Raw genomic sequence first — 13,448 nt, 5'->3', positions numbered from 1 at the left:
TCTTCTGATGACTCGAGTAAGTACAGTGCGGCTCACTTTCAGAATGCGGGCATTGGCAGGGTAACTCTCTGTGCGCGTGCTTGCCTACCTCGCGCGAAGGCACTACTAAATTGGTTTTTATCAACGCCAGTCAGTTTACCCCACACAGTTTACATATTGAGGAAGAATTGAAAGGCTTTAATTTGAAGAGGTATATGCTCTGATGGTAGTGAAGAACGTTGAATCCCTCAGATACAGCGTTTGATCTGGAAACAGCAGAGTTGGTCTGGTCTGGGTTGCTTGATCAAATCCGAATCCGGTTCAGTCTTTTGCTCAACTTGCTCTGCCAACCATGGACGGCGGGAATGGAGCAGCACGCAGTAATGGGTCCCAGGGGACTATTCCGACAACAGTAAACGGTGCTTTGCAGTATACTCCTCTAGTGTCTGTGACACCAGTGTCGTCAGGTAGACATGATGTTTGATATAGATATACTTAAGCTAGGTTCTTACATACTAACAAACTATGGACAGCTACTTCTCTACTTCAAACGCCTGAAATAGCACAGCAGACTTCAATATTTCAGCTTGCTGAACAGCAAAGTGTCGAGTCCCGGCAATCATATGAGATGTTGAATAATCCCCCTTCTACTCGCGAGTATAAAGATATGGTTGAGTCACATCTGAGCGGTTTACGAGATTATTTAAATACTCGGCATTTAAGACCAGTGTAAGTCTATGATTTTAATGAACTGTTTGGAAAATCCTAATGTGTGCAGAAAATTTGAGGTTCCGTCTGTGTTTGCATCGTTACCTAGTAGCGGTGCGAGACTCGATGCTCAAGTCAAAGCATATGGTTTAAATCCATTTGCCGAAAGACTACTTTTAACTTCTGATGTTCCATACCAATGTAAGCTATCATTTTTATTTTAATTCATTTAGCTGATTGTTGATGTTTGTATTATTATTCAGACTCAAACGCTCAGAATGATACTCCTCCGTTGGCAGGTGCCAACATTCACTCAGGTATTTCACTGAATACAATGCTCAACACTCTACAGACCAAAACCACATTCGTACCTTCTTTGCCACAATCCACGCAGTTCTTTTCGCGATCACCACCGGCAGATAATAGCGATTTAGGACCGAAACAGAAGAAGCACAATCACACAGATCGTTTAACTGCTCGAGACACCGAAATCATAGCTGACTTTCAGGATCCTGTTGTCGTTCCACTCGAGCATAGCGCTACGGTCATGCAACCTCCGCAAACACCTAATGGCCATTCTTTGTCAAACTCATCGCTTATTTCAAAAAGCACATATCCGTCTTCAGTAGTCGGTACCTCGCCAATATCTGCCCCGTCAAACGAGTCCAAGAAGCGTAAATTGCGGACAGAGTCCGAAGAAATTGCTCCTGTTATTGATGAGCAAGCCTCCAAATCTCAAGCAGCACTCGACGCTTTGCAAGGGCTAATCGACAACATATTTGAAGCTGATGACGACAATGAGTTAGATACGTCTGGTGTTAGAAGCGAATTATCGGCTGTTTGGGTAATCGATAGTCCTGCTGATGAACCGGTGCTTTGTAACGAGTATCAAATCCGAATAGATGGAATGCTCAGACGTGCTATAAATATGAGCATGTACGCTAAAATTTCAGTTGACGACATTTTGCGACTTCAGAAGATCTGCTTGCGCTCAATTCGCTTGGCAAACAGAATAGAATGGAAAGGTCGGGATGGTTTTGAAGAATCTGACGAGAGTGCAGTATTTCGTGATATTGCGATCGCAGATAACGCTCTCAAGACTGCGAAAACGATTTTTCGAACAATGCTCGGATTTCGAGAAGAAAAGCAGATTTTCTCCGAGGATCTCGTTAAGGAAATATTAGTTTTTTTGAGCGCCATCATCGACAATTTAATCAATCCTTTGATACCGCCAATGCCTGACATAGATCGCCTTCAGCCTTATAAGAAATTAATCCTGGGCCTTTTGCAAGAGGCAATTCGAGTTATTGCTCTTGTATATCAGCTATTGGAAGAGCAAGATATAGGAGAGACTGTGATCACTAGATTTGAGTTTGTGTGTATCAATGTCATTTTTGCGGAGAGTCCAACGAGTTCAAAAGATTCATTTCTCGGTACTACACATATTGAAAATCTACGGGTTGCCGCGATGGATATCTTAGCCCAGGTAAGTATCTGACGTTTTATAAAAATAATCTATTGCAGCGCTAACATATCGCCTGTGAAGATTTTTGCATCACAGCCAGATCAGCGGACTTTTTTGCTAAACGAGATCCTAACTAGTTTAGAAAAACTTCCGGTTAGTCGTCTATCCGCTAGACAGTATAGGCTCGTTGGCGGTGGAAACATTCAGCTGGTAACAGCTCTTATCTTGCGGCTTGTGCAAACGGCAGGATCCATGAGCAAGGAACAAAAGTTTCGTTCCACTAATTTAGCAGCAAAGAGCATGTCTACCGATGAACAGGAGATTGAGGTCAGCGAGCAGGGCGAGTTTCTCCGCGAGTGCGCTCAATGCAATGCTGAGGCTATGAAGAGTTCCAACGATGTAATCAATTTTCTTGTTGATCGGGCGATGAAAGCCAAGTCACGCGATGATCAGCCGTGCAGAATTTTATTGGATCTTTTTACTGAAGATTTCTTGGCTGTTTTGGAGTCTCCTGAGTGGCCTGGTGCCGAGGTATTGCTTCGCTCGTTAACTATGCACATGATCACGTTTGCCAATAATGACAAAGAATCTGCGCAAGTCTGTGGAATGGCGCTGGATATTTTGGGAATTATTGGAGTCAAGCTACTCTTAATTAGAAACAACACGACAAGTTTGCCAGAGCTAAATTCTTCAGCTTCAAAGTCCGACATGAGTCAAATTGACACGATTGCAAACTCGATATTACTATATCTGCATAAATCTCAATCATCTGATTCCACTGCCAAAAGCTCGTTTGGGTATTTTTTCACTACCTGGGCAAATCTGCTTAGCACGCTGGATTTGGAAGAGGTGAAGCCTCTTGTCGAAACTTCTGTGAGAAAGCTGATGCGCTCTGTGTCAGATGATGCTTGGGCGACTAAAGAAGAGTAAGATTATGCATTACTTAAATTTGGTTCGATTTAGACTGACGATATGTTCTAGCTTTGAGGACGAGTCTTTGGCCACTATGAAGTCCAAATATTCAGAATTTTCTCGTTTACTCCCGCTCCACAAGCTATATGATAGAATATTTTCAGAAATTTTAATCTCGTTAAATTCTGAACGAATCACATCTCGCACAAAAGGACTCCGCGTTCTTGGTTTGTTTGTCGCCAAAGATCCAGCGATCTTGACAAGCGCAAGTGTATTTTCAAACGTGTCATCAAGGCTACGCGATCAATCAGCACAGGTTCGCGATGCCGCCGTTGACACAATTGGCAAATTCATTTTGACAAAGCCTGAGGTCACGCAAAAGTATTACTTGCTTCTTTGCGAGCGCGCAAATGATACCGGTACAGCTGTCAGGAAGCGGGTTGTCAAACTACTGCGAGACATCTTTGTTGCTACCACGGATCTTGACATTAAGGTTGAGATTACTGATAGACTTCTTCGACGATTAGAAGACATAGAAGAATCAATTAGCGAGTTGTCGCGCAAGATTCTTGAAGACTTGTATTTTGGCCCGACAAAGAGGTCATCTGATATCGATGAGTTGGAGTTCAAGATGGAGATTGAAGCACGAACCCAAAATTTACTGCGAATACGAGAACACGGAAATAGAGATCCCAAGCTCATCAAAATGATGCAGAGTCTTTTTGGTGAATTGAGTCAGAGTAATAGCAGCACCTGGGTGATAATATCGAAGGCGATGGTAGAAAATTTGTTTGAAGCTATCATTGACTGGACTGCCACAAATCAGGTATCAATGCAATCTCTCTTTGGTCTTCTTGCTCTGTTTGCAGTCACAAACAAAAATCTTTTTGAGGCAGAGCAGCTTGTAGCTCTACAGAGTTATTTGCAACATGAATCTCCGAAAGACGATTTGACTACTTTTTATGTTCTTGTTGTCTTTCGAAATATCTTACCCGTAGTCGGTGCGCTAAGAACAAAATTCAGCGTCGAGGTCCAGCAGATATTGCTGACGCGACTAACCAAATTCAATCTTCGAGTGAGCTAAAGATCTTTTTGAATTAATTACCATTTTCGCTAACTGAGTCTTCGGTCGTAGGAATTGTCAGAGGCAGTCCCTTGTCTGTGGGATATAAGTTTGACTCTAAAAGATACTCGACGCCTTGCCGCAACCACCGTCTCATGTCTGAAAATGATTGCGCCTAACAAAGCAGAAGCACTTTCCGGACACTTCAAGTCTTACGAGCAAGACAATGTGAAGATTGAAAGCAAAGTCATCCGACTTCTTCATCTGTTAGGAATGACAGGTCGATATTTTAATCTTGAAGAGCATATAGCTATGTTTCGCTCAATTCCCGGAATCAAGGGACGCTCAGTCGTTGAGATGATTGTGCTCACGTTGCAGGTATTTGCAAGTGCGAAATGTGTTCCGGCAAAGATTAAAAAGATTGCGATTCGAAATATAGGCAATATGGCAATTTCTCATCCTCAGATTTATATGTCGAAAATGGCACTGGGTGTTCTTGATGACGCGTGGAGGTCTGGTGATCGCGATCTGATGGATACTGTAATAAAAATGCTTAGCGAATTCGTTGCGCATGATCAGGAGAAAGCTGATTTGGCTGCCAAAGGGCGGGGGACAAGTCACGAGTCGGTCGACATTGGTGTTTTGAAAGGCGATACGCATAAATTTGCCAATGACGGGTATGTCATGTTTGACTTAAGTCATTTTTATTTATCGTTACTGAGTTTTTTACTCTAGAGTGAGCGCTTCATTGAGTCAAAGGTATCTTGACAAAATTCTTAATGTAGCAGTTGCTACGGAAGACGATTTTGCTCTATCAGCAACTCTTTTTTTAGAGAAAATTGTGACTCAGGGATTCGCTAACCCGAGGGCATGTGTGCCAACACTTATAGCATTGGAAACGTCAACGAATTCAGCGATTCGAGGTTTAGCATTCGATATTCATAGAAATCTGCATACCAAGTATGAGTCTTTGATTGATGGAAGTTACACTGAAGGCCTGAAGCGCGCTTATGAGTATCATTCGTTGCAGAGCGGGAGCTTTGTGGATGAAGGTATGAAGGGAAGTGTGACAGATCTGTCACCATTGTATTCACTCATGAAGTCAAATCGGAACTCAAAGAGGAAATTTTTGACGTCGGTGGCAAGGTCTCTTGATTTCGAGTTTAGTAAGTTTTCTACCTCTGATATGCGACAAGACGTTGAAAAGAACGATTATGATTTGCGTATTCAGCATCTAAAATTTGTGCGATTTGCAGCATACTGCTTAGCGCGGATCAGTTATGGAACTGTTGAGGAGCCACATACATTGATACATGGATGTGATAAAATCACTGGCAGTACGGGAATGATTGTCTTTATGGCCGTAACAGAGTATCAGACGCAGAAGATGCAAAACAACCAAGAACCGACATCCGATATTGCACTACAAAGTCTGGCGATAGCAAGTACAATTGTGTACATAATTTGGCAACTGCGACAGTATATTCGGCAAACGTACAATTTGAGTGACCAAGCATGTCATGCCTTCACCCCATTATCGAACAAAACGATGAAGGAGTTTTCCAGGCCAACCAATCGGTCATCTAACGACGGTTTGGTATTGGATTCCGTATGCTTACGAAACGAATTTGATGATGTGGAAGAAAATCTCATTGCCTTGGAGAAAATGAGGGAAGTGTTAGCGGCTGTGGATGCCAAAGAGAATCTGGTTTTATGAATTACTTGCTACAGCTTGATTTCACTATTGCTTAACGTATATTTATCTAATTTTTTATGGTTTTTTTTGCTATGAGTGAAGACGTACGATGGTTTGTAAGATTCTTGATTTGATGCAACAAGTGGAGTCAGCGGGTTGACTAATTAGTTGTCTGTATATTATATTATTCCTGTACTCGAATAAACTCTGAAACTGGCTATCTTCATTCTACTAGCATTTTCTACCTAGAAGCTCCGCGCCGTCTAAATGTATTAAGGCACTGATGTACTGTGGGACTTTGGTTTATAGATTTGAGCCTTTTTGTTTGGAACCTCATTCCATGCCTAACCAGGTCAGTGCCAGCTTTTGTATGTATTCCAAATATTTATATATAATTCCAGTTTATAAATGAACTAAGTACAATGTGAGGATGAACGATAACAATAAATAGGTAAGCAGATCCAGTCTATAAATCTGAAATACAAATATATCCATTCGAAGTTGAATTATGGAAAAAAGATAGAGTACTGCAACCGCTCAATCATGCTTCATAAAAAACTAGAAACCCAACACGACAACTCCAGCAAAGCAAAACATAAGATTGTCATATCAGAAATTACAAAACAGCACTTGACATAGCCTAACTTTTTGAAACAGAAAAGGAAAGAAGTACATTAATCAAAGCTAGGAGCAAGCGCCACTAGCGAAAACTGCAAATATGAAGCAGAAGGAGACGAGACTTCAGCTTCTCTGTCCATAAACTGAGTTACGTATTTTGTAGCCACAGGGCAAAGTATATCATCAGTATCTAAGAGTACAGCGCGCTTGAGGGGGCCGGAGCGACGGCCGTCTAGTTCGTAGAGAGTACCATCTTCAGTCTTGACGAAAGCGACGAAGTGGAGATTCGTGTCGTCGAATGCGTCCGGGGCGGTAGTATCGCCTATTGCGGCCACGTCTGCATGTTTGGATTTCAAATCAGCGGATGACTCAATGTAGGCGACGCGCGAGGGAATTGCAAGAGACGGTAAGTCGTTCTTAAAAGCCGCGAGTAATGAATTTGGCGCGAACTCTAGCGAAGGACTGTTCAGTAAAGCGTGGAGAACTGCATAAGTCCCGCATGCATTGCCGATGGTTTGCTATAGTCATATTTGTCAGAATTTCCCATCAGCGTATACTAACTCAAAACGAATCACGCACTTTTATCCAAATCACCCCGTCGTCAGGAGTAGGTTCGTACGGCGGTAGCGAGGCATCCTCCGCACTTCGATGGGCTTCATATGCATCAGAAATAGGAAAAACCAGTAGCAGTGCAAACGCAGGTCGAGGAATAAAAGATAATAATGAGGGATCATCCAGAGAATAGACGTCATGAAACGAAACCCGGCTCGCAAGTCCAAGCGATTGTGACAGATTGTTGAGAAGTTCTGGATTAGACTCGAGCGGAATAAACGGTTCCACCATATTTTTTCTAACTCAATCAGATTTTCACCATATACCCGGTGAATTTCAAAAGGAGAAGATAGTTAACCACCTGACAGAGGATAGATGTGAGCAATGATAGCAACGGTGGCCACGCGTCCAGATCATCATTATAACGGGCTGATTGCGCCGTGGCAGCTGTGGCCGCCGTGCCTTGCAGCGATCCCTCATTCAAGGTTTCGCGTAAGACACTGGCTTTCCTTCTTTGTTCAACCCTAACCCAATATAAACACCCTAACCGCAATTATAGTCATTGGTGTAGTTGATTTTGGCGCGAAGTGACGCGATACTATATTTTGCTCAAAGACGGACACATTCACCTTCTGAGCGAGAATACGTCCCAGTGAAAACTCAACTCAGAAAATATTGGAGGCATTATTTATGCAGAGAATGGGTCCACCGCCAGCTGTCATATCATCTGTTATTTCGAGCAGTACTTCGAGTAGCAGCAGTAGCAGCAGTCTGAATTCGACTCAGTCGCCTCGGGCTGCCGAGCTTGAAACGCTTCTGGAGGCGGTCTCTCAAAGAGCAGTCGCCTACGTTTCCTCCGCCGACGCTCCAAATGCTCGAATAGGGGATCCAGTCCCCCCTGACCAACTCTCGCAAATTCTCGGGGCCCATCTTACATTGCCTACTACTGGTGGAGGACAGATTGAATTTCTAGCGGTCTTGGACGAGATTTTGAAACGTTCGATTGTGACCTGGCATCCGGGATTTATGGACAAACTATATGCATCTACTAATCCTGTCGGTGTGGCTTCAGATTTGATACTTTCGATTTTGAACACGAATGGATATATATATAGCGTATCTCCAGTGCTGACTCTGATTGAGAAGAAAACGTCACACGACTACGCCCGGTTGTTCGGCTTCACTTCACCATGGGCAGGCGGTATTACTCTTCCTGGTGGTTCGGCTTCGAATACGCACTCTTTGATTGTCGCACGGACTATCTTATATCCTGATACAAAAGTAAACGGGAACGGGGATCACAAATTCGTCATTTTTACGAGTGCGCATGGACATTATTCTGTCGAAAAGGCAGCAATTTCAATTGGCCTTGGTAGTGAAGCAGTATGGACCATTCCTGTTGACAAAGAGCAGCGTATGCGGGTTGATATGTTAGAAGAGAGGATTCTGGAAGCGAAACGACAGGGTCGCACGCCGCTATATGTCAATGCTACGGCCGGAACTACAGTTTACGGATCTTATGATCCGTTTGAGGAAATTGCTTTCGTGGCCAAAAAGTACGATATATGGTTCCATGTCGATGGATCCTGGGGTGGAAATGTTGTCTTTTCAAACAAATTGAAGTATAAACTGAAAGGCATTGAGATGGCCGATAGTTTGACTGTCAATCCACATAAGATGCTAGGTGTTCCATTAACGGTACACTCCACAATTCTATAGTGCCCAGCTACAATAATACTGATATTCTCTTTTCTAGTGCTCATTTTTGCTTGCGCCGGATCACAGGGTATTTCAGAAGGCTTCATCTCTTAGAGCGCCATACTTGTACCATAATAGCGAAGTTGATGGCGAAGACTTTGATATTGGCGATGCTACTATGGGATGTGGTCGACGCGCCGATTCTTTGAAGCTGTTCTTAGCGTGGAAATGGTACGGAACAGAAGGTGAGTAAAATTAAGTTAGAACCGACGCAAAAAGTTATATATGTTTGCTAACCAATAATTCAATTGAAACACAGGATTCGCTAAGCGCGTTGAGACGGCATTCGAGGTCACGGCACACTTTGCCAACCTCATATCTTCGCGTCCAGGATTCCATTTAATTTCCGAGAATCCACCACCATGTCTACAGACATGCTTTTACTACTCGCCGAACCAGAGAGATGCTTTGGCTAATACGGCCGAGTATAATACTAAAGTCACGCGTGCGATATCGTACCAGTTACAAGCCAGTGGCCGCTTTTTAGTTGACTATGCTCCGCCAGCTAACCCGGAAGATGGAAAGGGTGAGTTTTTCCGCGCTGTTGTCAATGCTCCTACAACGACGAAGGACACAGTCGAGGAGTTACTGGAGACAATAGAAAGGATTGGTAGTTCGATGCGAGATTAGAAGATCAAAAGGAATTTTTTAATGTATGGCGTGAGACGAGATTAATAGATGCATCTTTATTTATCTGTTTCTTATTATTGTTGCGATAGAAGCAGTAACCTAAAAATGATTGGCATTGTCGGACCCAGGAACAAAGTGCTGGTTATACAAAATAAAGACTTTTGCACCCGAAAGGGCTTTTGAATTTCACGTTTGCAGGATGTATCTGTATTGGCAGGTTAGGTACCATGTACTAACTGCATAGTCTATTTAGATAGAATGGTTGCGGGCGTGGAACGAGTGCATGAATTCCTGATTTGTAACCAACTAATGCGATTACTCATCTTCGCGGAAGCAAGTATTTGGAGCTCAGTCCGACGGATTTTTTTTCTATAAAACCAAACTAATCGACGCGTAGATTAACAAACAGTAAGAAGGAGTTGAGTATTGAATATTTTTGTACTGAATAACCAATAGTCAAGCCTACTTGCAGCATTCGCAAGTGCGGGCCCATCGTTGAGTATCGCTCTTTTAATTTCTTAAAATCCAGCCAGATAACTTAGTGGAGCAGCAATATATAAAGCTACTCGCTGTCAGCGTAAAGCCGCAAAACCCCGTTATGAAAAAAAAAAAATACTCTCATAGCGCAGAAAATATTGAGAAATAAAAGGCGACTGCGATAAAGAAATTGCTAGACTATATTTTTTTTTCAGAAATGAGAGCAAATATCTCAACCAGTAAGTAGCCTTGTTGTATTGTAAGGTCACATTTCGAGAGATGAGGATAACGAACTTTATTTCGGCACCCTCTCCAATTTTACTGCGCCAAACCACGTCAAGATTAGGACCGGCGATGTCATGGCAAAATTATTTACGTAGATATAGACGTCTTCACTATTTTTATATTATTTTTTGGAAAATACTGTAATATTATGGATAGATATGAACCGGAATTAAGCCAAGCGGATTTCTATATACTCGAAGCGCGCGAGGTCAGTAGCTCAAAAAACCCTTTGCTCGAATCAAACTCGAAATCGAAAGTCGACATCAGCCCTCTAAACATCTCTTCTTCTCCGCGTCTTTCTTTTCTTTTTTTTTTTTTTTTTTGGTTCTCATTCACCACGACATTCTTACTCTGCCTTTGGTTTTTAAATTGCTTGATTTATATATTTGTTTGAATCTCCAAAGTATACACATGGGTCGTATCTTCACGATCGGCGTATGAATGCGAATCAAAGTGACAGCGACAATCTCAGAGTATCACAGCGCTATCTCATATATCTAAACGAATTCGCAATTTGGCCGCACCTATTTGCGATTTAATAACCTCATATTACTATATTAGAGCTGTGGGAAACAAGTATCTTGGGCATTTATTAAGGAAACCAAATCAGTTGAGTGGCTGATTTGAGGTACAACGATTAATCCGGACATTCAGAAATTGCCAGTCAGTTGAACGAATTCTTGCAGATTCTCTAGACCGTCTAAATAGAGCATAGAAAAGCGCGAAATAATATAAGAAAATTGAAATCTGCCACTGCAGGGAGAATAATGACAAGAAATTCAAGATGGATAGGGATAGAAGCTCAGACCGAAACCGAGGGAGAAGACTTAAACGTGAAGGCGACAGCAAGCAACCGTTGAGTAAAGATACTGAAAGAAGTAGGGATGAAGCGACTCGTGAGGAAATCGATCAAGTGAGTCGAGCAAGCAGAGCATCGACAAATATAAAGAAATCAAAAAAATCTACAGCTGATACTCCTCAGAAGGGAAAGGTATGTAGCCTCCTCTTTTCTCATGATTTCATCACTCGTTACTAATAAGTCGAGCAGAGCCTATCAGCAGATGAGATAAATCATCCGCTAACACCTCTCCTTCCACTTCTCAGCCCCACCTTACCACCAATGTTTGATATGGAAATCCCTGAACTATCAATGCTTGATCTCGACTCCGATGTTCCGCCTCCGTTGTTAAGTCCAACATTGCCACCCGTATTCGACTCTGAAACAGGTGAATTCTCAGGTCTTGGAATTCATATAGAAGGCGGAACTGGTGCTGAAGATAAAAGACCAGCCGATGTAGGGACCGTTTTGAAGTATCGGTCGAACGACGTCAAGAACGAACGCACAAGGGATCGAAAGATTGTTGTTTTGCGTTTACCGCTTTATAAGAAAGAGGTTGCAAAGTTAGTTGCTCGGTCGGATAGTTCAAAAACGAGCCAGCCAATCAGCAAGGGAGCAACCGTGAAATCTGATCCTCGAAAAGACGATAGATTTGATGCAAAGGAAAATCTACGAGAAAGAGAACTATTGAGGAAACTAAAAGATCAGGAAAAAGAGTTCGAACAAAAGAGACTGAAGTTAGATCAACGAGAAGCTGAACTGCAACGAAAGCTTGAACAACGCGAGAATGAACTACAACAAAAATTAGAAAGACGAGAAGCGGAATCACAACGCAAATCCGATCAGCGAGAGACAGAGCTACAACGCAAAATTGACTCGCATGAACGTGACTGGGATAAACGGATGAAACAGCTGAAGGAGCGAGCGAGAGAATTAGACCGCAAACTCCAACAACACGAGCAGGAGATAGAGAAAGAGAATGAACGAAAGGCTAGCAGTCGGACTATAGAGAAAGAAGAATCAAAACTTTCTCAGATTTCAATTTCGCCAACAAAAATCGACGAGGTGGCTGTTACGCCTCCGCCGTCTGCGTTCGCATTGGCGGCAGCGGCTAGTGAGGGAGCGGCCACGCCTGATACTCCAAGCACAAAGAAAAGCACGTTGGCACAGTATAACAGTAAGCGAAGAGCAGCAGGCGAGGAATCTCCAGCAAGTAATTCGGCGAAGACCGCAGCTGATCATCAAGCAAATTCAAAGACTTCAAGCACTGGCGGCGCAAAATCGACTTTACAGCGCCGAAATAGCAGTAACAGTTCATCAAATGCGGCGTCGAATAATCGGAAAGCATTACAGCTGCTTGAAGCTAAAGTTCAGCGGTGGATTTCGTTAGCTACTAGTCATAAGCACGCCGCCGATAGGCAGAAGGAAACCAGTGATTATAAGCAAGCAAGCTTATTAGCCATGGATGCCCTATTGTATGGATCCTTTTTTTAATATCCTTTATTGTTTAAAAAATCATTTTGATGTGAGCTAACCGAAGTTTTGACTGTAGAGCATACTTGGTAGCATTTGACTATGACGATAAATGTGCTGGTATCAAAGGTCGTGTGCCGTCCGATAAGAACTGGACAACTCTCGTCCCATTTGCGCGACATGTAATCAATCTTCACGAAAAATCCGAGTCAACGCCGTTGATAGGAGTCACTTATCTTACTCGCGCAATTGTGTATTTACGAATGGCAGGCTTTCATCAATCATCGGCTCGTGCCCTACAGCACTCTGTGCAATCCTCTTCTGCAGAGAATAATGCGGGTGGAGAATCTCAATCTCCAGAGACCAGTGTATCGGGTATGAGTGGATCGTCGTCAGCAGAAGTGCTAGAGATACTAGCAAAACTATCTAGAAATATCGATCTCGCCGCGTACGAGTTTCAGCGCGGAGCGAGATTAATGTCTATCGATACGATAATGGAGCAGTTCCCGCAGACATGGAAGCGACGCGCGACATCCGCCAGCGAAATAGCGAGTATTATCAGCGGCAACGGAAGTAGTAACACCAGCAGTGCCGGAGTAGGAGGTGGACTTGTGCCTTTGGGCGGAAGCGCGCAGGGCCCGGGATTGAGGCCTTTGGAAGACGCCTTTATGTTGCCGATCCAAATGAATTCGTCTATTCGGGAGGTAGCTGCGTTTGCGGCGTCTATGCTTTGCGAATGGGCTGAAAAGAATGGGTTGAAGCTTGAAACTGTGCTTTCGAGAGGAGTTACCGAGTAGTGAAAGGTTATGTATGAGTCAGAATGGAGGGTGTATGATAAAGCAAACCGTGAAGTGTATGATAAAACTTTGTGCTCGAAAGTGTATGTTATGAAGTAAATTTGTTTCTTTATTTTTTTATTTTATTTTTATTTTGTTTTTATTTTTATTTATTTTTCATTGTTTTATGGTAGATAGAATTTCTCTACTACAATATT

At 42.8% G+C, this 13,448-nt stretch overlaps 4 protein-coding genes across 4 annotated transcripts; 3 read left to right on the top strand and 1 right to left on the bottom strand.

The window, feature by feature from the left end:
• Positions 1 to 123: 123 nt before the first annotated feature.
• V2V93DRAFT_344176 (sister chromatid cohesion C-terminus-domain-containing protein) lies at positions 124 to 6,196 on the top strand. The gene is made up of 8 exons (XM_066907861.1): positions 124 to 446; positions 513 to 708; positions 758 to 888; positions 951 to 2,173; positions 2,234 to 3,078; positions 3,134 to 4,139; positions 4,200 to 4,804; positions 4,863 to 6,196. Exons 1-8 carry the CDS (start codon positions 332 to 334, stop codon positions 5,842 to 5,844), a joined length of 5,103 nt encoding a protein of 1,700 aa, XP_066766862.1. The 5' UTR covers positions 124 to 331; the 3' UTR covers positions 5,845 to 6,196.
• V2V93DRAFT_366211 (uncharacterized protein) lies at positions 6,177 to 7,536 on the bottom strand. The gene is made up of 2 exons (XM_066909272.1): positions 7,021 to 7,536; positions 6,177 to 6,959 (listed from the first exon to the last, which is right to left on the bottom strand). Exons 1-2 carry the CDS (start codon positions 7,282 to 7,284, stop codon positions 6,498 to 6,500), a joined length of 726 nt encoding a protein of 241 aa, XP_066766861.1. The 5' UTR covers positions 7,285 to 7,536; the 3' UTR covers positions 6,177 to 6,497.
• V2V93DRAFT_366208 (pyridoxal phosphate-dependent transferase) lies at positions 7,462 to 9,737 on the top strand. The gene is made up of 3 exons (XM_066909271.1): positions 7,462 to 8,691; positions 8,750 to 8,936; positions 9,011 to 9,737. The coding sequence occupies exons 1-3, from the start codon at positions 7,684 to 7,686 to the stop codon at positions 9,379 to 9,381; spliced, it is 1,566 nt and encodes a 521-aa protein (XP_066766860.1). The 5' UTR covers positions 7,462 to 7,683; the 3' UTR covers positions 9,382 to 9,737.
• A 2,255-nt stretch (positions 9,738 to 11,992) lies between these two features.
• On the top strand, positions 11,993 to 13,251 carry V2V93DRAFT_318576 (uncharacterized protein; the record flags this gene model as incomplete). The annotated part of the gene is made up of 3 exons (XM_066907255.1): positions 11,993 to 12,456; positions 12,534 to 13,006; positions 13,055 to 13,251. Coding segments are annotated over 3 exons (1,134 nt in total), but the record flags the coding sequence as incomplete, so codon positions are not given.
• Positions 13,252 to 13,448: the final 197 nt, after the last annotated feature.

This window comes from Kockiozyma suomiensis (genome assembly GCF_038497685.1).
Source record: "Kockiozyma suomiensis strain NRRL Y-17356 unplaced genomic scaffold V2V93scaffold_4, whole genome shotgun sequence".
NCBI classification, from domain to species: Eukaryota; Fungi; Ascomycota; class Lipomycetes; order Lipomycetales; family Lipomycetaceae; genus Kockiozyma; species Kockiozyma suomiensis.
This window is presented reverse-complemented; position numbering and strand designations above follow the sequence as displayed.